The sequence below is a fragment of the Cherax quadricarinatus genome, chromosome 65 (genome assembly GCF_038502225.1).
Source record: "Cherax quadricarinatus isolate ZL_2023a chromosome 65, ASM3850222v1, whole genome shotgun sequence".
Classification (NCBI taxonomy): Eukaryota; Metazoa; Arthropoda; class Malacostraca; order Decapoda; family Parastacidae; genus Cherax; species Cherax quadricarinatus.
Window position 1 is genome coordinate 12,425,081 of NC_091356.1, and position 25,461 is coordinate 12,450,541.

Sequence of the window (25,461 nt, forward strand, 5' to 3'; positions counted from 1 at the left end):
ACCAAAACAGAAAAGGTTATATTTGTCTTCTCTGACAGACTAAGTTACGGTAAGTTTAATTTAGGTTTTCTCCGTGCAAACGGAAGAGTATTTTTTCCCCGTGTAAAATCAAAATTAGGCTTCATTTTTGGTGTGAGGACATAACACTGACCTGTTGGTCAGTACAGTTGTGTAGTGACAAGCGACTATTATGGTGGTTATATTGTCTGGAAGTATTATTTAACACCAGTTTCTTGTACCTTGCTTCACATATACACAAATAACCCGCACATAACAAACCTTTTAATGACGATTTTGTTCGACTTGGACCATTTACAAGCGACTTGAGTTCATCTTCTATAAGACACATTATGATACAAATGATGCGCTTCTTAATTAATAATAGACATATCCTGTGTAGTTACAATGGTAGTTAATGTGGTACTTGTCTTGGCCCAGATACAATGGGTATAGTTCCTCACTTAAAGCAAGGTTAAGTACATTACACCATCGATATAGGCCTAGTTAACATTATTAACATACTTATAGAAAGCCCCTTATGCGCATCATTTCCGGCAATCTTAAATAACCACCCAGTAGTTAAAATTAAGTTTGTAAGGGAGGATTTTTCACCATAAGTGTCGACTCTTCTGGTCTAGCGACATCGCTCAGGAATTTTGCAAATTGTTGACCATTGATGTTTTAAGATGACAGTCTGTGACAATTCAGAACAGTCATTACTGAAAAAGGCATAAATGATTAAGGGAGGTCCAGCATGTTGTGATGCAGCGGTGGGGAGGTCCAGCATGTTGTGATGCAGCGGTGGGGAGGTCCAGCATGTTGTGATGCAGCGGTGGGGAGGTCCAGCATGTTGTGATGCAGCGGTGGGGAGGTCCAGCATGTTGTGATGCCAGCATGTTGTGATGCAGCGGTCCAGGGGATGGCGGTCCAGCATGTTGTGATGCAGCGGTGGGGGGTCCAGCATGTTGTGATGCAGCGGTGGGGGGTCCAGCATGTTGTGATGCAGCGGTGGGGGGGTCCAGCATGTTGTGATGCAGCGGTGGGGGGGTCCAGCATGTTGTGATGCAGCGGTGGGGGGGTCCAGCATGTTGTGATGCAGCGGTGGGGGGTCCAGCATGTTGTGATGCAGCGGTGGGGGGTCCAGCATGTTGTGATGCAGCGGTGGGGGGTCCAGCATGTTGTGATGCAGCGGTGGGGGGTCCAGCATGTTGTGATGCAGCGGTGGGGGTCCAGCATGTTGTGATGCAGCGGTGGGGGGTCCAGCATGTTGTGATGCAGCGGTGGGGGTCCAGCATGTTGTGATGCAGCGGTGGGGGGTCCAGCATCCAGCATGTTGTGAGCGGTGGGGGGGTCAGCATGGTGGCAGCGGTGGGGGGGTCCAGCATGTTGTGATGCAGCGGTGGGGGGGTCCAGCATCAGCGGTGGGGGGGGTCCAGCAGCATGTCCAGCATGTGTGATGCAGCGGTGGGGGGGTCCAGCATGTTGTGATGCAGCGGTGGGGGGGTCCAGCATGTTGTGATGCAGCGGGGGGGGGGTCCAGCATGTTGTGATGCAGCGGTGGGGGGGTCCAGGGTGATGCAGCGGTGGGGGGGTCCAGCATGTTGTGATGCAGCGGTGGGGGGGTCCAGCATGTTGTGATGGGGGGTCCAGCATGTTGTGATGCAGCGGTGGGGGGGTCCAGCATGTTGTGATGCAGCGGTGGGGGGGTCCAGCATGTTGTGATGCAGCGGTGGGGGGTCCAGCATGTTGTGATGCAGCGGTGGGGGGTCCAGCATGTTGTGATGCAGCGGTGGGGGGTCCAGCATGTTGTGATGCAGCGGTGGGGGGGTCCAGCATGTTGTGATGCAGCGGTGGGGGGTACAGCATGTTGTGATGCAGCGGTGGGGGGGCATGTTGTGATGCAGCAGCATGTTGTGATGCAGCGGTGGGGGGGTCCAGCATGTTGTGATGCAGCGGTGGGGGGTCCAGCATGTTGTGATGCAGCGGTGGGGGGGTCCAGCATGTTGTGAGGCAGCGGTGGGGGGGTCCAGCATGTTGTGATGCAGCGGTGGGGGGGGTCCAGCATGTTGTGATGCAGCGGTGGGGGGGTCCAGCATGTTGTGATGCAGCGGTGGGGGGGTCCAGCATGTGATGCAGCGGTGGGGGGGTCCAGCATGTTGTGATGCAGCGGTGGGGGGGTCCAGCATGTTGTGATGCAGCGGTGGGGGGGTCCAGCATGTTGTGATGCAGCGGTGGGGGGGTCCAGCATGTTGTGATGCAGCGGTGGGGGGGTCCAGCATGTTGTGATGCAGCGGTGGGGGGGTCCAGCATGTTGTGATGCAGCGGTGGGGGGGTCCAGCATGTTGTGATGCAGCGGTGGGGGGTCCAGCACGTTGTGATTCAGTGGTGGGGGGGTCCAGCATGTTGTGATGCAGCGGTGGGGGGGTCCAGCATGTTGTGATGCAGCGGTGGGGGGGTCCAGCACGTTGTGATGCAGTGGTGGGGGGTCCAGCACGTTGTGATGCAGTGGTGGGGGGTCCAGCAGGTTGTGATGCAGTGGTGGGGGGTCCAGCACGTTGTGATGCAGTGGTGGGGGGTCCAGCACGTTGTGATGCAGCGGTGAGGGTCCAGCACGTTGTGATGCAGCGGTGGGGGTCCAGCACGTTGTGTAGCCGTGGTGGGGGGTCCAGCACGTTGTGATGCAGAGGTGGGGGGTCCAGCATGTTGTGATGCAGTGGTGGGGGTCCAGCACGTTGTGATGCAGTGGTGGGGGGTCCAGCACGTTGTGATGCAGTGGTGGGGGGTCCACGTTGTGGTGCAGCGGTGGGGGGTCCAGCACGTTGTGATGCAGCGGTGGGGGGTCCAGCACGTTGTGATGCAGCGGTGGGGGGTCCAGCACGTTGTGATGCAGCGGTGGGGGGTCCAGCACGTTGTGATGCAGCGGTGGAGGGTCCAGCCTGTTGTGGTGGGAGGTACAGCCTGTTGTGATGCAGTGGTGGGATGCCAGGCCTGTTGTGAGGGGGGGGGGCAGGCCTGTTTTCCTCTTTATTCTCTCCCGGCTTAGTGCTTCCATGTGACTAATAATTATCCAAAAAAAAAATCCTGCAACAAGATAACGGTACGTTATAACCAGTTTCTTACACTTGGTGGCCCATGAACCAAATGATGTGTTGATATCAGCTTAACCCTTAAATGGTCCAAACGTATATATACGTTTTTTCAACATCTGTTAAAGCTTTGTCTTACACGTTAGTATTGCCTTCACTTCATTTGGAAGACTTACAAACTTCCGTTGACATAGGTAAAAAAGCGATCATGAACATCTTTTGCCAGCCTCTAAGGTGACAACACTTGTAGAAACCTATCCTCTCGTTGGATCGAACCCGATTACTTCACATTTTCCCAAGGGCAGGATGTGGGTGTTAGGTCTTCCACAGGAATCGTCACAATGAAAAGACTGACTTTGGTACATAACCTGTTCGCAATTGCTTCTGTCCCTCCGTGTTAGCCTGTAAAGTTCCTTCGTGGTGGTTTTCTTGTTACCGAGATGCCTGTAGGGACCTCGGGAGAACTTTTAGGAATCTTGTGAAGGTAACTTAACTGATGTTGGTTATTTCAGTTTATGATTTCATTTGTTGTTTGATCATTTGTTTTGTATACATTTATGGTTATAAGATCGTTGTATAGCCCTTGTGGCTTAGCGCTTCTTTTTGATTATAATAATAATATGGTTATAAGAGCTGAGTGACCTATCCCGTCAAATTGCTGTGTATCGCTACCAGTGTACTACGCCTAAGTGTTTAGCGCTCCCTCCTTCCCCTTCCATGAATATTTGCCTACACACTTGGTTTTATCAATCCTTTTCGAATTCGTGGACTGACTGTGATGCACACAGGGTGAGTTAGGTGGCAACTTCCAATGAAGGAGTCGCTGCTGCTCAGGTTAGTTCATGGATGCTCAGAGAATACTTCCTTTACGTTCGTAATGCAGACTCGCACGGCACTTCAGATGTCTACCGAGATTGTGCAGCCTCGTAGCTCCGCAGACTATCACCTCCACGAATACCAGATCGAAAACTCGAGGAAATTGTTTCGGGCAATTGCGCAGTTATTGAAGTCTTGCGAGTGCCTGGCTCACTTAGCAACACTCGAGAAGATGGTGGTTCCCTGATACTGGTAAAATGTTTATCTGGATGGAGATAAATGGTATAAAATAAGACACGAAGGAAAAAATACACTAATGCAGTATGTGATCCTTTGTTGACAAAGGATTGCATTGTTCTATTTTTGTCTATTTTTCCGAAGTGTTTACAGAATTAGAACTTTATTAAAATGTCAACGCTCAAACACTACATGTTGGAGATTTACCCTTAATATGATTGTGGGAAAAATCAGATTCACTGAGGTACACTAAAGCCACTATCGTAGAATTACATGTGTGGAAAATTGCAATTATCTGAATGTAACTAATTATGTACATAACAGTAAATGATAAAGATTATTATTTATCAATGTTACATAGACAAGTAGGAATTTGTGATATCTAGGTCCCAAAAAATGTCCCCCTTCGATACCTACCACTGTTATAACCACAAGTTGCTCTGGACCTATTAATTAAATGAATTATACATCAGGAATTCTGGTAAATATATAAATTTGTGGACTGTATATTAAAAAATTATTATATATAATTCACATATACATAACAGAAGGAAAATATATCTTAATATCACTCACCAATTTGACTGGATATTAAGTTGTATCATACTCAGAAAAACCTCACTAACTAAATTTATGAAAACACTGGCCAGAATTATACACAAATCTAGAGAGCTTATCTGAGGTTCATGGAGCTGTCTTGTCCATTCGTCTGATATCTCAAGTTATGCAGGAATGCACATCCAACAATTTCGCCTCCTATTTGAGAGGTGTCAATCCAATTTTAACCTCTAGAGTACGAAAAATTCTTCCCATTATATTAACGTTGTATCCAATTCAAAACCAAGATGGCGAGTCCCGTCTGCGCAGACGCAGGCTTTCCGTTTTCTATGACATAAATATTATTAAATACAGTATGGCCATCTATTTACATATAAATACTGAATTTCTGGAAAATATATACAGTATTTTCCACAACATGGTTACTGCTAGATCGTTGCACTGTAACATGAATTCCCATCACGGTATTGCACTGCACTGTCAGTTCTCGCCCATCATTCACAGGTAATTTTATGGCTTCAGCATTTTCCCAATGAACGTACGAGACTCGGTGTTGTCACGTTCTGACTCGCTTTCCATGACTTCCTGCATGGCCACGATCGGTGTTATCCTGGGTATCCTTGTATGGTGATATCTTCGTGTTTTCTACTTGCAGGAAGGTGAGGTCACACTGCTGGGCTGGCAGCGACCATCACAAAGGACCAGGTTCCCCAACAGAGTTAAAAGACGGCCTGGCGGCCACTGTGTTTTTCCAACTTAACCCCTACCCCCCCCCTCCTCTGACAGTAACAAATACAGTAGCTGAAGGTCCGCCAAGCATTGCCGACATTACAGTAGTAATGCATGTAACATTGTATAACATATAAAGCAAAATAAATATGCTTGTAGAGGTTCATTTTTCTTTCCATGGCCGAAGTCTCTCTCGCATTCTCTTCCATGACTATTTCCAATTTTGCATGTTGCTGCATAGTACCTCGTGTTAGCGTCCTCAGATGCTGTATGGCAAGGTATTTACCTCCAGGTAATAATGCAAGGACATTACTAGCGACAGCCAGCGTTTTATCAGCTGTGTTCGCTGCAAATGTGATTGAGACCTGCATGCACATTCTGCATGCATAAACTGCATTAATGTCTCTTGTGTATCTTCTCTTAATCACCGTCTCCTCAACGGAGGTTCCTCGACGCTGGTGAGGGCTTCTTAATCTAGAGAATTGGATCTTTGTTCCAGTTCCCTGAATTGAACCTGAATACCTTCCACACACCCCCTCCCCCACAGGAGCTGTATAATCCAACGGGTTTAACGCTTCCCCTTGATTATTATCTTAATCACTGTTGGATATGCGTTGCCACACTCCCGTGTTTACGAAATGTGTGAAAAATTCTTGCAATGATGAATGTGAAAAGAGAGGCAGCACCTTTGAGCACTGTCAGACTGCGAGGTCACTGCACATAATACTGTTATGTTAGCATGAACACTTCCTTTTCACATAAACACTGATATGTCCTATTACACCAGCTATTAGGTCAGATGAAAACACACGTTGAAGCATAAACTTTGTTTTACTGAGACATCTACGACGTACATGTCCCTAAGGGGCGGTACCTTGATGCCAGAGAAGGGCTCTTGCTGCAAAGAACTGAATTTGTCCACTTCGAGCCTGCGTATTTTCCTAGCCACTCTGACCAAAGTTTCATGCTGCTCCCCCCTCATGTGTACAACCCATGTGTGTGTTAGTGCTGGCTGTTTTTTATACTGTTGGGATGGAGTTTAGATATGTGTAAATGTCATGTGCATATATAATGCACTTATAACTACATGAGAATAGTCATAATCACTGAACAAACTTTCACCAAAGTACACAGTACAGTTGGTATGGGATTATTACTCGTATTATTTAGAATTTAGGATTAATGAAAATTGTAGTACATATTTTAAATACCCAGTTATCTGTGGACACGGTGAACTAGAATGCACATCCGGAGACGAGTGTATACCACTCCGGCAATGTGAGATAATGCGTATGTGATATGAATGTACCATTGTGATGCTGTTATGTGATAGTCATGCGATCAGGTTTCGTCTTGGTTGTTAGCCTCGTAAAAGCTGAACTCAGCGTCAGATGAACACATTGATGCTGATCTTGCAGCTGTGCTCATGCCTCAGTTGACTACTATTAAGTGAAATTATGGTTTGTTAGTGTTTTAGAATGCTTCGGATGCGTGATCTCGACTCTTGACCGACACATCTGACATTCTTTCGCTCGCATCCGGAGGAATTCCCTATATAGTGAAGTATGTGGGGAGGCTACTATAAGTCTCTTGTCGCTGCACTGCGTAGATATCCCGCGGATATTATACCCGATACAAGTGGTTTGCTTTTGTAGTGGATACCTTGGTGAATGTCTGTTACGTTCTACTGTGGTATGTAGGTTTAGTGGAGGTGAGTCAGTGAAACATAATCCTTTTGCTTAATCTGGCTTTAAATTTCTGCTAACCAGAATTCTTAAATCTTTCTGCGTTTTACTTTGACCTCAATCTACAAGGAGATTATAAGAACCAAAATTATTTTACTTTTCCTAGGATTAGAGCCTTAATTAGTCTGCATAACAGCACTTACTGCTGCTGCTGACGACGATAATATATCCAGGTCATCCTGTATCTTTCTAGGCTCCTCATAATGACCCTTGTGATTTTAGCCCTTGTTTTGATTGTAACAAGTCTCATATGTGACTACCTATTTTAATATCAGAAAACTTGTCTACCTGAAGGGTATTCCTGGGATCAACGCCCCCGCGGCCCACTCCATGACCAGGCCTCCCGGTGGATCAGGACCTAATCAACTAAGCTGTTACTTGTCGCTATTTCCCCCCTCGTTTAATATAAATTGTCAGTAAGAGTCTCAATATGGACCCCGAAGGGGGGAAGGGAAGCACACAACTTTCAATAATATCCATGACTGTTTTTCCCCATATATCCAAACAATTGCCATCTGTCATCCAAGCCTCGACTCGGGAGGTAATTCCTATAGTATGTACTGCTACTTCAACATTCTCCTGTGTGGAACTTTCACAGGCCTTACTGAAGACCGTATTCACAATATCGCATCCCTTTCCTTGGTCTACCGCATTTAATACTTTAGTCACAGGTTAGTAATTCAGTAAGGCAAAAATACTCGTTTATAAAACCACGCTGAGATTCCTTGCTCAAATTTTCATCTTTCAGGGGTGTTTCAAACTGCATCAATAACTGATTCTATAAGCTTCCCCGCAATTGAGAAGAGGTTAATTGGTCTAATTTGAAGCTACGAACCTATCTCCCACTTTACAAATAGGTAACATTTACCGTTGTCCACTTAGCCGGTACGATACTCATGTGTGGTGATCTATTGGAGCTCAACTCATGGTTTACTAAGTTCATCTTTATATTCCTTTACAACCCTTGAAAACATCTCAAGGCCCTGTAATTTATTTGATTTCAGCTGTATTATCGTTGCAGGTTTAGCGATTAACTCATTGATTTGGATTCATTCTGTGTAGTTGCGCGAGGATCATATCATCAGGGACTATCACAGAACATTGATTATTTTCATCCTGGCCAGAAGAATTATTGATTTTTGGAATTTTAGTTTATCCTCTTGTGTAAAAACAAAGGAAATAAGTGTTATAAAAACGTACCAATTTCTTTGTCATTAACAGTAAACTGACCTGTGGTAGCACGGACAGGCGACAGTTAGGCTTCTTTATTCTGAAACGTTTCACCTACACAGTAGACTTCTTCAGTCGAATACAGAAAGTAGGCAGGAGCAGTAGAGATATGAAGACGATGTAATCAGTCTATCACCCTTGAAGACGTAGATTTAAGGTTGTCAGTCCCTCAGCCTGGAGAAGAGTTCTGTTACACAGGCTGAAACATGTGAAGAACAAGCGACAGTGTGGAGACTTGTATACTGTCGGAAGGAGAGGTGTATAGTAGAAAAATGCAATCACTGGTAATCACTGGACAACTTTTTCAAGTGAGAATGGTTGGATCTGTGAGGGACGTGACCTCTCAATGATTGTATTCTTTCTTCTATACACCTCTCCTTCCGACAGTATACAAGCCATACCACGGGCGGGATTTGAACCCGTGGTCAGAGTCTCAAAACTCCAGACCGTCGTGTTAGCCACTGGACCAGCTAGCTGGTCCAGTCCAGTCTCCACACTGTCGCTTGTTCTCCACATGTTTCAGCCTGTGTAACAGAACTCTTCTCCAGGCTGAGGGACTGACAACCTTAAATCTACGTCTTCAAGGGTGATTGAATACATCGTCTTCACATCTCTACTGCTTCTGCCTACTTTCTGTACTCGACTGAAGAAACCTACCGTGTAGGTGAAACGTTTCGGAATAATGATGCCTAACTGTTGCCTGTGTCTTGCCAACCTCTCGGTATTGTATAGCATTTTGATATTAAAGCAGAAATGTGTTAGTTTTATTTCTATATACCTGGGGAAAACCCATTGGATTTATCTTGGAGTCTCTCAAGACCTTTCATATTTTTTTGGCTATCTTTATTCCTGTATCGCCTGAAGGGAGGCTCCTTGACGCTGGTGAGGGGCTCTTGATCTAGAGAATTGGGTCTGTGCTCCAGTTCCCTGAAAACCTGAATGCCTCTCCCCCTCTCCCCATCAGCACAGGAGATGTATAATCCCTACGGTCATCCCTGTTGGTCAGTAAAGTGACTTCTCTTGATTCGCCTGTGAATGTCCCTTTCTCAAAAGAATGTTAGTCCTTTAATTCATTTACTGTCATAAGTTTGCTTCAAATTCTCAATTAGGCTTGTATGCGTCTAGGTTACGTTGTGTAATGCACTAACAAGCATGGTACTAACAACATTCACTCTGACTTTGAGTTATCCTAGGTTCTCTACACAGATACCGCTATGTATGATAATCTATGTAACTGTATTTGTGTATGTCTGAATACACTTACATCACTACAGACTCTCAACCCTCCCTCACGATAATCCTTACTCAGGTTACCCCAGTCTACAGAACTCCGGTAATCTTGTAGACCCATATATTCTGGTGGTATAAACCTTGGTAATAAATACCGACAAGTTGGTATAGAAAGACAAGGCAAAAAACTACTTAAACTTTTACCAGGTCAACCGAAACCAGCACGCCTGTATGGCCCTCCTAAGACACATAAGCCTGACATCCCACTACGTCCCATCACTTCGGGCATAGGGAGTGCACCACACAGATTAGCCGGCCACCTTGCCAAATACCTTTCAGCACTTCTGGGCACCATCAGTCAAGCCCACCTCAAACACTCGGGTGACCTCTCTCGAATTTCCAACCTGAATGTTTAAAACAAAAGCATGGCTTCCTTCGATGTCACAGCCCTCTTTACCAACGTTCCTACTGACTCTGCAATAAACATTCTGAGACAGAGGCTCACTGAAAACCACGACCTCCCTTTTAATTTCAGCTTCAAGTACCAGGACAACTGTTAGTGTTTTGGGATATCAATGGGCAGCCCGCTCAGTGCTGTGCTTGCCAACCTCTTCATGGAAAATATAGAGAAATTCAGCACCCTCATTCCCAACACCGTTACCTGGCTAAGATACGTTGATGATATATTGGTTTTCTATCAGAGAAGTCTCAATATCCAGGCCCTTCTCAACAAGATCAATGCAGCCGAACCATCAATAAAGTTTACACTTGAACTCGAGAACGATGGCAAACTTAATTTCCTCGACGTCCTCCTGTACAGATCTCTCGACAGTGACAAACTTCTCTTCAAAGTGTATAGAAAACCTACCAACAAGGACGATCTTGTACACTTCTACTCACACCAAGACACCCGCACTAAAAGAAGAGTCCTCATTGGCTTCTTCTTGAGAGCTCTTCGCATCTCCAGCCCTTGTTTTCTTGAAGAATGTATTTACAAAACACAAGCCTTTACACGTCTTCAGTTTCCACCTTTTTTCATCTGAGATTGCAGACTCAAGGCACAAGCTGTCCTCAACAAACCGCCCATGGAACAAACCTCTAAGCAGTTCTCAGTGCTCCCATGTGATGTTGCCACGAATACTCGCTGGGCACTTGCTATGAGTAACATCAACGTTTCCACCATAAACACGTCTATTAAAGACCTCGCTACGAAACGCAGCCCCACATCTCTTAACTTTCACAGCAGGTGTCTACACCATCCCCTATGGATACTGTCCCAAGAAATGTGTAGGCGAGACAGGCAGAGATCTTGTGGTCCGCCTGAACGAACATCGAAGTGCCTGTAACAGACGATTTAAGGTACACCTGTGTCCTCCACAGACTCCACGGGGCATTTGATAAACTGGAACGAAACACAACTCGTTCTCACCGAACCAGACCTCAGACGCCGACGGTGCCTAGAAGCCTCGCTAATCGCCGTCACCGACACGATAGAACGTAACACTGGAAACCACAAAATTTCAGAAATATTAGCATACATGATACTTAAGCAGGCTAAGCACCACGAACCCAACAACACAGGAGTCACATGGTCTCACTGTCGACCCGTCCTCAACCCAACATGGCATTCTTCAGGTTACCATGAGTCACACCTCACACTCCGGCTATATATAATGTCTTTCTACCTCTGCCGCTGTATAGCCCTTGTGGCTTAGCGTTTCTTTTTAATTATAATAATTTCTACCTCTGTATATTAGTGATCAAGGTCCCAGGTCAGTGTTTGCTTACGTGTCTTTCTAAACCTCCCATATATTCTGCTGCATAAAAATTTGGGGACTTGACTTGATCAGTTGATAACAGTGAAACTCTTTTGTTACAGCTTGCTCAAACTCAGAATTACACAAGTGCAATATCTGGGTATCTTTACTGTAGACGTTTTGCCATCCAGTGGCTTTATCAATACGAATTAAAGTGCATAATGGGAAGACAAGAACTACAAACGACGAGGTAATCAATTCCCCAGTCTTGACGTTGGTAAGAGACTTATTACTTCGTCTTCTGTCCCCCCCCCCCATTATGTGTCCCTCAAGGAAGATTCCTTGACGCTGGTGAGGGGTGAATTGTATCTGTGCTCCTGTTCCATGAATTGAGCCTGAATACCTTCCATTATCCCCCCCAGGCGCTGTATAATCCCTACGGGTTAAGCACTCTCCCATGATTATATCTATTATGTCCTTCATTTTGTATTGATAAAGCCACTGGATGGCGAATAAATATACCCAGATGTTGCACGCGTCTAATTCTTCACTTGTCGCTGTTACATACCATTCATATACAAGCTTGAGATTATCGGATAATCATTACTAGAACCGTCAACTTTTTCTAAACAGCTTGTCAGAACCAACTAGTCTTTGACTATTTCAAGAAAGTAGCTAGACTAGCGTTCCTTTCAAAATTACTCCAGTCATTTTGGCAGAAGTTACAATCTGCCACGAGGACTACATTCTTCTGTGTAGATGCCTCGGCGCACTCGTCCCGAGTTAGGTTACCGTGGTCACTATGTTGATCTGTAGATCACGCTAGGTTAAGTAATGGGGACTGTTCCCATTACCTGACATATCTAACCCATACCAGCTCTAGGAAAATATACCATTTGCCTCATCCTGTGGGCGGCAGTCACCCCATACCCATCCTGTGGGCGGTATAGTCACCCCATACCCATCCTGTGGGCGGTATAGTCACCCCATACCCATCCTGTGGGCGGTATAGTCACCCCATACCCATCCTGTGGGCGGTATAGTCACCCCATACCCATCCTGTGGGCGGTATAGTCACCCCATACCCATCCTGTGGGCGGTATAGTCACCCCATACCCATCCTGTGGGCGGTATAGTCACCCCATACCCATCCTGTGGGCGGTATAGTCACCCCATACCCATCCTGTGGGCGGTATAGTCACCCCATACCCATCCTGTGGGCGGTATAGTCACCCCATACCCATCCTGTGGGCGGTATAGTCACCCCATACCCATCCTGTGGGCGGTATAGTCACCCCATACCCATCCTGTGGGCGGTATAGTCACCCCATACCCATCCTGTGGGCGGTATAGTCACCCCATACCCATCCTGTGGGCGGTATAGTCACCCCATACCCATCCTGTGGGCGGTATAGTCACCCCATACCCATCCTGTGGGCGGTATAGTCACCCCATACCCATCCTGTGGGCGGTATAGTCACCCCATACCCATCCTGTGGGCGGTATAGTCACCCCATACCCATCCTGTGGGCGGTATAGTCACCCCATACCCATCCTGTGGGCGGTATAGTCACCCCATACCCATCCTGTGGGCGGTATAGTCACCCCATACCCATCCTGTGGGCGGTATAGTCACCCCATACCCATCCTGTGGGCGGTATAGTCACCCCATACCCATCCTGTGGGTGGTAGTCAAAAGATTACAGAGGTACATAATGGGTCCAGGGTCTGGGCCCCAAAGTTATGATAGCTGAACTAGTTACAAAGGTAATGAACTCCAGGTAGATCTGGTCACAATCATGACAAGTTACAAAGGTAATGAATCATCCTCACTCCTATACATGGTTACAATCGTGAACAAATTGCGAAGTAATGAACCACTGACACGTCCACACCCGGCCACAATTGTAATGAATTATAAATACAAACATGAAGTGGGTCATACACCCACACGTGCGCGCGCGCGCACACACGAATGCGCGCACGCACGCACACACTAGGGCACACATGCACACGAGCGTACAAACATTACACACACACACACACACACACACACACACACACACACACACACACACACACACACACGGGGCCAGGAGCTCGGACTCGACCCCCGCAACCTCAACTAGGTGAGTACACACACACACACGGTAATACATTATTTACAGCTATCAAATTCAGGGATTTCTCCAGAATGGTCTGTAATATACCACTGTGGATAAAATACTTTGTTAGAGAAGTGCAAATGGTAGGGAGAGCCTTCCCTCTGGGAAGAGTGGCACTCTCCTCACAGGGTGCTTGCCCGACTTAGGAAGCCAGCATCTCTTACCTGTTAAATGTGGGGATATTTACCCTTTCGATTAAATCTGCTGACACAGCCTATGACACGAATTAGATATGGATTATGGAATGTGAAAAATACTTTTAATTAATATTGCTTGCTTTATAATAATCAGTTTATTACCTATTTGTAGCTACGCTGCATAACCCTAGTGGGTTTAGTGCTTCGTTTTGATTATAATATTTATAACTACAAAAAGCGAAGTTATGCTCGTGGTGTCACGTCTTCAATTTTCTGTTCATAAGTTTTAGAAAAAAATCCATTGGCTGGATATTATGTGGACTCGCAGAGTGTGGCACTGTTCTGGCACTCCGTCAAGCGCACTTCTTGCCATCCCTCCGTCAAGCCCACTTCTTGCCATCCCTCCGTCAAGCCCACTTCTTGCCATCCCTCCGTCAAGCCCACTTCTTGCAATCCCTCCGTCAAGCCCACTTCTTGCCATCCCTCCGTCAAGCCCACTTCTTGCCATCCCTCCGTCAAGCGCACTTCTTGACATCCCTCCATCAAGCGCACTTCTTGCCATCCCTCCGTCAAGCGCACTTCTTGCCATCCCTCCGTCAAGCGCACTTCTTGCCATCCCTCCGTCAAGCGCACTTCTTGCCATCCCTCCGTCAAGCGCACTTCTTGCCATCCCTCCGTCAAGCGCACTTCTTGCCATCCCTCCGTCAAGCGCACTTCTTGCCATCCCTCCGTCAAGCGCACTTCTTGCCATCCCTCCGTCAAGCGCACTTCTTGCCATCCCTCCGTCAAGCGCACTTCTTGCCATCCCTCCGTCAAGCGCACTTCTTGCCATCCCTCCGTCAAGCGCACTTCTTGCCATCCCTCCGTCAAGCGCACTTCTTGCCATCCCTCCGTCAAGCCCACTTCTTGCCATCCCTCCGTCAAGCCCACTTCTTGCCATCCCTCCGTCAAGCGCACTTCTTGCCATCCCTCCGTCAAGCGCACTTCTTGCCATCCCTCCGTCAAGCGCACTTCTTGCCATCCCTCCGTCAAGCGCACTTCTTGCCATCCCTCCGTCAAGCGCACTTCTTGCCATCCCTCCGTCAAGCGCACTTCTTGCCATCCCTCCGTCAAGCGCACTTCTTGCCATCCCTCCGTCAGGCGCACTTCTTGCCATCCCTCCGTCAGGCGCACTTCTTGCCATCCCTCCGTCAGGCGCACTTCTTGCCATCCCTCCGTCAAGCGCACTTCTTGCCATCCCTCCATCAAGCACACTTCTTGCCATCCCTCCGTCAAGCCCACTTCTTGCCATCCCTCTGTCAAGCCCACTTCTTGCCATCCCTCCGTCAAGCCCACTTCTTGCCATCCCTCCGTCAAGCGCACTTCTTGCCATCCCTCCGTCAAGCGCACTTCTTGCCATCCCTCCGTCAAGCCCACTTCTTGCCATCCCTCCGTCAAGCCCACTTCTTGCCATCCCTCCGTCAAGCGCACTTCTTGCCATCCCTCCGTCAAGCGCACTTCTTGCCATCCCTCCGTCAAGCGCACTTCTTGCCATCCCTCCGTCAGGCGCACTTCTTGCCATCCCTCCGTCAAGCCCACTTCTTGCCATCCCTCCGTCAAGCGCACTTCTTGCCATCCCTCCGGCGCCACTTTTCCTCTGTTTACAACTATGTCATCTTTCGTTATCCCTGTTGTAGACACAAAAAAAAAAAGAATCCTCTCTGTAGTTTTTCTGATGTCCTCTATGACCTTGTATGTGGTACCTTGTATGTGGTACCTTGTATGTGGTACCTTGTATGTGGTACCTTGTATGTGGTACCTTGTATGTGGTACCTTGTATGTGGTACCTTGTATGTGGTACCTTGTATGTGGTACCATGTATGTGGTACCTTGTATGTGGTACCTTGTATGTGGTATCTTGTATGTGGTACCATGTATGTGGTACCTTGTATGTGGTACCTTGTATGTGGTACCTTGTTTGTGGTACCTTGTATGTGGTACCTTGTATGTGGTATCTTGTATGTGGTATCTTGTATGTGGTACCTTGTATGTGGTACCTTGTATGTGGTATCTTGTATGTGGTATCTTGTATGTGGTACCTTGTATGTGGTACCTTGTATGTGGTACCTTGTATGTGGTACCTTGTATGTGGTACCTTGTATGTGGTACCTTGTATGTGGTACCTTGTATGTGGTATCTTGTATGTGGTACCTTGTTTGTGGTACCTTGTATGTGGTACCTTGTATGTGGTACCTTGTATGTGGTATCTTGTATGTGGTACCTTGTATGTGGTACCTTGTATGTGGTACCTTGTATGTGGTACCTTGTATGTGGTACCTTGTTTGTGGTACCTTGTATGTGGTACCTTGTATGTGGTATCTTGTATGTGGTACCTTGTATGTGGTGCCTTGTATGTGGTATCTTGTATGTGGTATCTTGTATGTGGTATCTTGTATGTGGTACCTTGTATGTGGTACCTTGTATGTGGTATCTTGTATGTGGTACCTTGTATGTGGTACCTTGTATGTGGTACCTTGTATGTGGTACCTTGTATGTGGTACCTTGTATGTGGTATCTTGTATGTGGTACCTTGTATGTGGTACCTTGTATGTGGTACCTTGTATGTGGTATCTTGTATGTGGTACCTTGTTTGTGGTACCTTGTTTGTGGTACCATGTATGTGGTACCATGTATGTGGTACCTTGTTTGTGGTACCTTGTATGTGGTACCATGTATGTGGTACCTTGTTTGTGGTACCTTGTATGTGGTACCTTGTATGTGGTACCATGTATGTGGTACCTTGTTTGTGGTACCTTGTTTGTGGTACCTTGTATGTGGTACCATGTATGTGGTACCTTGTTTGTGGTACCTTGTATGTGGTACCTTGTTTGTGGTACCTTGTATGTGGTACCATGTATGTGGTACCTTGTTTGTGGTACCATGTATGTGGTACCTTGTTTGTGGTACCTTGTTTGTGGTACCATGTATGTGGTACCATGTATGTGGTACCTTGTTTGTGGTACCATGTATGTGGTACCTTGTTTGTGGTACCTTGTTTGTGGTACCTTGTATGTGGTACCTTGTATGTGGTACCTTGTTTGTGGTACCTTGTATGTGGTACCTTGTATGTGGTACCTTGTTTGTGGTACCATGTATGTGGTACCTTGTATGTGGTACCTTGTATGTGGTACCTTGTTTGTGGTACCATGTATGTGGTACCATGTATGTGGTACCTTGTTTGTGGTACCATGTATGTGGTACCATGTATGTGGTACCTTGTATGTGGTACCTTGTATGTGGTACCTTGTATGTGGCTACCATGTCGTCTTCTATCAGCCAGCGTTGGCATCTTCAGTGCTTTCAACCTTTCATCATAATTTCTCTTTAGTAACCACATTATAGTTCTTCTCTCACTTTTCTAACTTCTCCACACTACCGCTTCATAATCCAGTTTTATCATGTTACCATTTTTTTTATTCTCCATCTATATAATTGAAAGCTATTTTATGATTCCCTCGAGTAGTTTAGTTAGTTAAATGTGTGTATTATGCGCCCCATACCCATCCTGTGGGAGGTAGTCACCTTATACCCATCCTGTGGGAGGTAGTCAAAAGATTACAGAGGTACATAATGGGTCCAGGAACTGGACCCCAAAGTTTTGATAGCTGAACTAGGTACAAAGGTAATGAATTCACAGGTTACGAAGGTAATGAATCATGTAAGTAAATTTACTTACGTTTATACTATACATGGCTACAATCATGAACAAATTATTAAGTAAGGAGCAATTCACACGTTCACACCCGGTCACAGCTGTAATGAATTATCAGTGCAAATATTGACTGTTAGGACACACACACACACACACACACACACACACACACACACACACACACACACACACACACACACACACACACATTGATCATGCACGTCAAGAAATTAGAGAAAGTGCAAAGGTTTGCGACAAGGTTAGTTTCAGAGCTAAGGGGAATGTCCTATGAAGAAAGGTTAAGGAAAATAGGCCTGACGACACAGGAGGGTCAGGGAAGACATGATAATGACATATAAAATACTGCGTGGAATAGACAAGGTAGACAAAGACAGGATGTTCCAGGGAGGGGACACAGAAAGAAGAGGTCACAATTGGAAGTTGAAGACTCGGATGAGTCAAAGGGATGTTAGGAAGTATTTCTTCAGCCATAGAGTTGTCAGGCAGTGGAATAGCCTAGAAAGTGACGTAGTAGAGGCGGGAACCATACATAGTTTTAAGACGAGGTTTGATAAAGCTCATGGAGCAGGGAGAGAGAGAGGACCTAGTAGCAACCAGTGAAGAGGTGGGGCCAGGAGCTGAGACTCGACCCCTGCAACCACAAATAGGTGAGTACAAATAGGTGATTACACACACACACACAAATAGGCGAGTACACACAAGAGTACAAGCACTCACTGTGATTGTACTCGTGTGTGTACATAAAATACTTTGACATTTCTTGAACATTTCTGGGCGAGTTGTCTCTAAATTTATTAATTTTATCGCACTCCAGTACATAAAGACGCAAGGTGTGACAATAATCCATCTGGCAAAGTTTATATTTCGTTTGGTCTACATCTGGTGGTGGTGATTTAACCTGCCAAAGATACTTGTAACCCAGCCGGAGCCGGGCGGTAGTGACATCCAAGAGTCTGCTTATCTTGTTGGATGCACCATAGACCTGTGGCTCCTCCTGCATGATAGAATGATGATAGATGGACTCGCTGGTGTCAGTCTCCCTTAGTCTTAAGTTAATACGAGTTTTTCTTAATTTCGTTTGTGATCATCTAGTAAATTTTTTTCTTGTTAATGACTGTTAAATCTCTCTTACGTTCAACATTTTCTCAGTCTATTTTATGCTTAATTTCACACTCATTTCTATTGCATGGCATTTGTCTAATTTCATCATCCATCTTATCCCTCCATTTACTCAAATTGAGTCATTCTGAAGAGTACCTATACATTTTTTTGTATTTGTAAACATAAATGTAGACTTTGATTCCTTCTGATAAATCTTAAAAAAATCAAAAACATTGGTGTCACATAAAGATCCTAGTGGCACCACTCTTCTGACTTCTCCCTACTGGGACATTTTTCCTATTATCACTGTGTATGACCCTTGTGGATTTAGCGATTAGTTATTATAATCCTCTTATAACTGGTAGCATTTCTCTCGAATATGAAGTCCTTCATCTGTCGCAACAATTTACCTGCTACTCCTCCTAGGTTTGACCTTTCCAAATCAGTTATTCATGGGGAACTTATCAGAAACTTTCTTCTAACCTAGATAAATAAAATTGCTCATCAGTTTTGTTTTTTAATGTCATTGTCACAATGTGGCCAGTAGCAATTCTTCATGGTCCTGCCTGACAACATGTATGTGTACCTCGTCGCATCTCAGCACAGCCTTCTGTGGAACCGGCTTATTACGGTCTAACCAGGTTCTTGACGGTGGCTGTGTGATGAGGTATAGGTAGGAGAAACAGGCAGGACCATGGATCATCGTGTTAAGGAACACACAAACGCCTTGTGAAAATTAGACACTTGCAGCATCTGGGTATCTTTATTGTAGATACCCAGATTGTTGCACATGTTTAATTTTTATCCTCTCGGTATTCTATGCCATGCATTCTATACCTGAGCTGTGATGTGAACAGTGTGCGCATGTTCAACATATTGACATGACCACATCATGAGGTGGAAAGGAGCAGAACTATTAAGGAGAGTAATTTACTGAGACAACAGTGTCTGGAAGCCTCGTGATTTTAATTTCTACCTCAATCACACAAAACTCGGAGCTTCTGAATCTCTATTCTAGGTAAGTTTATTCAGCTCAACCAGAACATTGCCATCTGTTGACAGGATGGAGATGCATTACAGTGGACCTACTGGCATATGTTAGGAAGATTATTCTTATTTTCATGCCCAGATTACTGCTGCTGACGAGTGATCAGTCTTGACTCCTCTGTGCTATACTTTGTTATTTAACTAGATATTTGGATTGATAAACTCACCAGTGGCGAAACTTCTTCATTAAATGTTTTGATTATACACTTATTCTTCCCATAATCTGTTGGTATTAAAATACTCGTCCTTGTTGGAAATGCATATAGCTTGCAAAGCAATATCGAAAGTGACAAGTTAGCCTTAAAACACACAGGAAAGGGAAGTGGAGTTGGGAAAATGTATTGAAAATTAGCATTAGGGAAATAGTATACTCTACATTGATCTCTACAGAGGAATGCTGCACATTAATACAGGTTGTTGAATTACAGATGGAGACGACGTCTGTAAGTAGTCAGCCGGTGTGGCTGAGGTCTCCAAGTTTTCCAAGCAATTGGTATGAGAATCAACCCCTGGATGGGGAGAGACTTTCCTTCAGCTCTCAAGACAAGTCATTGTCCATGCCAATCCCCAGCTTCCCACCTCCAGGGGTTACCCAAGACTGTTTTTCGAGGTACCCACCAATATGGCTGTGTGTACCACCACCACCTGTAATAAAGCCATGTTACATACAAAATGATCTTAGCGAGTTAGCAGGACAGCTTCCAGGCAATCATTCATCGGTGTTTTCCGACAAGCAAGAAGCAAATACAGGCACTGTATCAGGACTGGAACAAAACACGGAAGATCAAAGAATACCAGTGTTTACAGACACAACGCACACACAAACCTCTCGATGGTACCAGATGAAGTCAAATAACTGCCAGTTTCGTTATAGTAAGGACAGGGTCTATGACTCCTCTGCTGTACATGACGTGGTAGAGGACTTCAAAGTGAAGCCGGTAGTTGTAACCGAGGCGGCGACCAACACAAGAAACACTTTTATTAACTCGTTTTCACAGATGGGTCAGACCTCCATGATCAACCCTACATTCTCAACCTCAAATCCACCCTTGGACTCTGTAATCCAGACTCGATATTTGACGTCGGTTCCGGAAGAAAAGATTTTGCGTGAGAGGTCTGCCTCACGCAATCTACAGTCTTCAACTGCTAAGTTTGCAACGACAATGGATGGAAAACCATCCACGACTCAGTATCGGGCACTGCCGACTCAGTATCGGGCACTGCCGACTCAGTATCGGACGCCGCCGACTCAGTATCAGGCGCCGCCGACTCAGTATCGGGCACCGCCGACTCAGTATCAGGCACCGCCGACCCAATATCTGGCACCGTCGACCCAGTATCATGCACCGCCGGCCCAGCATCCGGCACCGCCAACCCAGTATCCAACACCGACGACCCGGTACCCACCACAGATGACTCAGCATCTGGCATTGACGACCCAGTACCCACCGCCAGCGACCCAGTACCCGCTGATCCAATATCCACCACCCATGGCTCAGAAACCCAGTACCTTGGCACAATACTTAAGCCCATGGGCACAGCATATAATTAACATGCTCACGGCTCAAGACTCGGAATCTATTGCTGAGCTGACAGACCTTGTGACCCAGGGTATGTCGCTCATGGCTCAGGGTATGGCGCTTGTACCCCTGTCAGTGGAGGAGCCCAGGTCTCCTACACCCAAGCGCAAGGGGCCCATTGATGAACATGCAGTAGTGCCGACTATCAAACGCACTCCACCCACTACCAGGCACTCAGTGCCCATAACCAAGAATACGGCACCCACAAACACTGTGCCCACGACCAAGAATATGGCAGCCACGACCAAGAATATGGCGCCTACGACCAAGGATATGGCGCCCACGACCAAGAGTATGGCGCCCACGACCAAGAGTATGGCGCCCAAAACCCAGAGTATGGTGCCCACGACCCAGAATAGGGCGCCCACGACCCAGAATAGGGCGCCCACGACCCAGAATATGGCGCCCACGACCCAGAATAGGGCGCCCACGACCAAGAATAGGGCGCCCACGACCAAGAATAGGGCGCCCACGACCAAGAATAGGGCGCCCACGACCAAGAATATGGTGCCCACGATCAAAAATATGGCGCCCACGACCCAGAATTGGGCGCCCACGACCCAGAATATGGCACCCACTACCCAGACTACAGTGCCCACGACCCAGAATATGGCGCCCACGACCCAGAATATGGTGCCCACGACCCAGAATATGGCGCCCACAACCCAGAATATGGCGCCCACGACCCAGAATATGGCGCCCACGACCCAGAATAGGGTGCCCACAACCAAGAATATGGCGCTTAAGACTGAAAAACCCACTGGCACTGTCACGGTTCCTTCATCTGGGTCCAAGCCATCCATGGTTGATGCGGCATTCACAAAACAGCCCACGGAGGCCGAGAGCCAACCCACGGCAAAGCGTGTTACCCAGTCAGAGGAATCGATGGGCCACAGTACACAGGTAACCTACGACATGCCCGTAGTCAGAGACACGCCCATGGTCGCCCTCACGTCCGTGGGCCAAGGAACGCCTGTGAATCAAGGCACACCCATGGCCGTCCTCATTCCCACGGATAAAAATATGCCTTCGCGCCTCCCCACGCCAGTGGGCCGAGAAATTTCCCCGCTCTCCACGCCCGTGGACCCAGGAACATGTATCCTCCCCACACCCATGGATCAAAATAAGCCCTCGCTCCTACCCACGCCTGTGGACCATAGCAGTGGCGTTATCCACTCCTTAACAAAGAATCAACACGTACCAGTAAACAGAGCAACAGCAATAAGACAAGCAGGTGTTGATAAAGCCAAGAGCGTGGGTCTCCACAACTTACCAGCACACCTCAAGTCTCCTCGAACTCATAGGAGAGAGATGGAGGTCGTGTCCCCCATGACGAGAGATCAGGTAAAACAGGAAGTTCTATCACCTCCTGGAAAGACAGCTGTGAGCGCTGCATCTCGGGTTGAGTCAGTAGAAGAGTTAACTGAAACCTCAGATAGTAAACAGTGTGTTGATATTCTTGCTAATGGAATGATTAAGCAAGAACAGGTGAATCATTTAGAGATGTGCTCAATGTTCATTGAGGCAGCTGGCAACGAGGGGTCGAAGTGTGTGTGTGTTCCTGCCTTCAGTTATCTCGCTGGTGGATTGGGCAAATCGAACATGAAGTCGGAGAACTGGGAAGAGAACGAAGAGGATGTTGTCAAAAGCGAGGAATTTGAGGGGGAAGAGTTGCCGTTTATTATGACTACAAAATGTGAAGACATGACTGGTTTTAAGACTGACCACCTGGAGGACAAAGATGCAATTGACGGTTTGGATGACATTATTAAAACTGAGGAACACTTCGCTGAAGAAGACACGGTTGTGAATTCGTATGATTCAACTTGGAGCTCATTCTGTCGGCCCAAGGTAGAGAGGGTTCATCCGCCTGTGGCAAGACACGATTGTGAGGATAAGATGACAGTTGAGGACTGCAGAGGCGGTGATAGTTTCCTCCTGGACAAGGAACTCCTGGACGCCTCGATGGACACCGTGGTTTCTGTATGTCGCGTTTCCCTGACAGCAACTGACAGCTGTGTCAGAGCTGAGGAAAGACCTGGGAACAGCCAAACCTTCAACAGCACCCATCAGGAAACTAATGAAACACCGACTCGTAGCGATAATGTCTTTCAACCAACTAAACATTATGCGAGTGAGTCTATTGAAAATCAAAATTTTGAAGAAACTTTCAGTGATTTTAATACTGAATTAAGTATCTTTGAACACCCGTGGGATAACTATTCAAAACACGGGACGTTACGGGAACCAGAGGCGGACATTAATGTAAATAAAATAGATAATGACATCGAATATATATCTGAATCTAAATCAGGTGAGTTTGTATTTCACGAAAGCAGCAGAAATTCTAAAATGCCTGGGACTGGAGACCAAAATTCAGTTTCACTACCGAGATATAATCTACCCAGAAGGAATTTTAAAAGGCGAAAACTTACTCAAAATCACAATATGACTGAGAAGACTACTATAGGACACACAGCTTTCTCTGAGAGAGTGGATGCGGTGGAAGCCTCCAGCCAGCTGTCCAGGGAAGAGTTAGCGAGGACACTGAAGACTTGTTCGTATGTGCTGCAAGACGAAGTGTCAGACACATGTCCCCTGGGTCACTACCTCGACCCAACCCTCGCCACCTTCAACATCCACAATTACAAAGTCACAGCTTCCTGCACTGTCTGTGAAATCACTGTATACATGGGCACCTAACACACACACTACTCTGCAATTTCCTAAAAAGCAAAATATTGCTCCAAGCTTTCAATATTTAAATAGATGTCAACACAAAAAAACAAAAAAAAAAACTATTTACATCAGCCAATGACAATTGCCATCCTTCAGAGACATTCTTCGAAGAAGACCTGATGCAAGTGTATAAGTTGTAACATGTAGAAACAGATTGTTATTATTACAGTTTATGGCTGTTATGACCTTCGTAGGTTCAGCGCATATTTAATTATTACAGTTTGTGATTCTTAGCAAGGTTGTAAACGCCACCGCCGCTGCTGCTGATGCTGCTGCATCGGTACTTTCAATTTTATCTGTAGAGGCATTAAAAGAATACATATTAATAAATCTCCTTTCATAGTGAAATGCATTTTCTGAATAATTTTGTGTACATAAATGTGTGTGTATATATATATATATATATATATATATATATATATATATATATATATATATATATATATATTTATATATATATATTATATATATTTATATATATATATTTATATAATATTTTATATATATATATTAGAATTTAGCTAAAAAAAATTTGTTAGTAACCTCACTTAAAGTAAGCAGTGTTGATCCAAAAAATAAAAATCATTATCAGTATGAATAAAAAAAAATTTATTATGTAAAAGATTTTTTGGTAAATCTTAATTTTTAAAGTTCAGCCTATTTGACAAGTTAGGCTTGATAGGCACATGTAAATGCCTAATTATATATATATATAGTGTGTGTAAGTAAATATTTATCGTTTCTTTTTATTGTAATTGTAATATCCACACAACATTTTCATATTCCTATAATTTTTAGGATGACCAAATGAGGTGTAAGTTTAAACGGGTTTAGCGACTATTTTTAATAATTTAGAGTTGGTTTAATACGTATAATTGAATTCGCAAATAAAACAAATTTCATAGGAAAGCACAAGTAATACTGTTACATTTGTGTGGAGGCGCTAAACTCGTAGGGGTTACGCAGCTCCCTGTATCAAGAGCCCTTGGATGACATCTAGGTCCCTATCTTGGGGGGAATGAAAAATAGGCCACATGGACAACATGTGTAGCGTAAGGAAATGCACAGTGACACATTGTGACTATCTGACACATAGTTTGTGACTGTATCTGACACATAGTTTGTGACTGTATCTGACACATAGTTTGTGACTGTATCTGACACATAGTTTGTGACTGTATCTGACACATAGTTTGTGACTGTATCTGACACATAGTTTGTGACTGTATCTGACACATAGTTTGTGACTGTATCTGACACATAGTTTGTGACTGTATCTGACACATAGTTTGTGACTGTATCTGACACATAGTTTGTGACTGTATCTGACACAGTTTGTGACTGTATCTGACACAGTTTGTGACTGTATCTGACACACAGTTTGTGATTATAAGATAAGATTTCGTTCGGATTTTTAACCCCGGAGGGTTAGCCACCCAGGATAACCCAAGAAAGTCAGGGCACCATCGAGGACTGTCTAACTTATTTCCACTGGGGTCCTTAATCTTGTCCCCCAGGATGCGACCCACGCCAGTCGACTAACACCCAGGTACCTATTTGCTGCTAGGTGAACAGGACAACAGGTGTAAGGA

General features: G+C 45.6%; 1 protein-coding gene across 3 annotated transcripts in view; it reads left to right on the top strand.

Annotated features, from left to right (window-relative positions):
- LOC128700541 (proteoglycan 4-like) overlaps positions 1-24,238 on the top strand; it is a 25,219-nt gene extending 981 nt beyond the window's left edge. For 2 of the 3 annotated variants that reach the window (XR_011393837.1, XR_011393838.1), the window contains exon 2: positions 5,353-5,587. Coding sequence is in view for 1 of the 3 variants with exons in the window: in XM_070098950.1 (XP_069955051.1) it covers positions 19,979-23,833 (3,855 nt within the window). In the remaining 2 variants the exon portion in view is untranslated. Of the gene's footprint in view, positions 1-5,352; positions 5,588-19,978 lie in introns of those variants that run through there. The other variant, XM_070098950.1, reaches the window with a different exon arrangement.
- Positions 24,239-25,461: the final 1,223 nt, after the last annotated feature.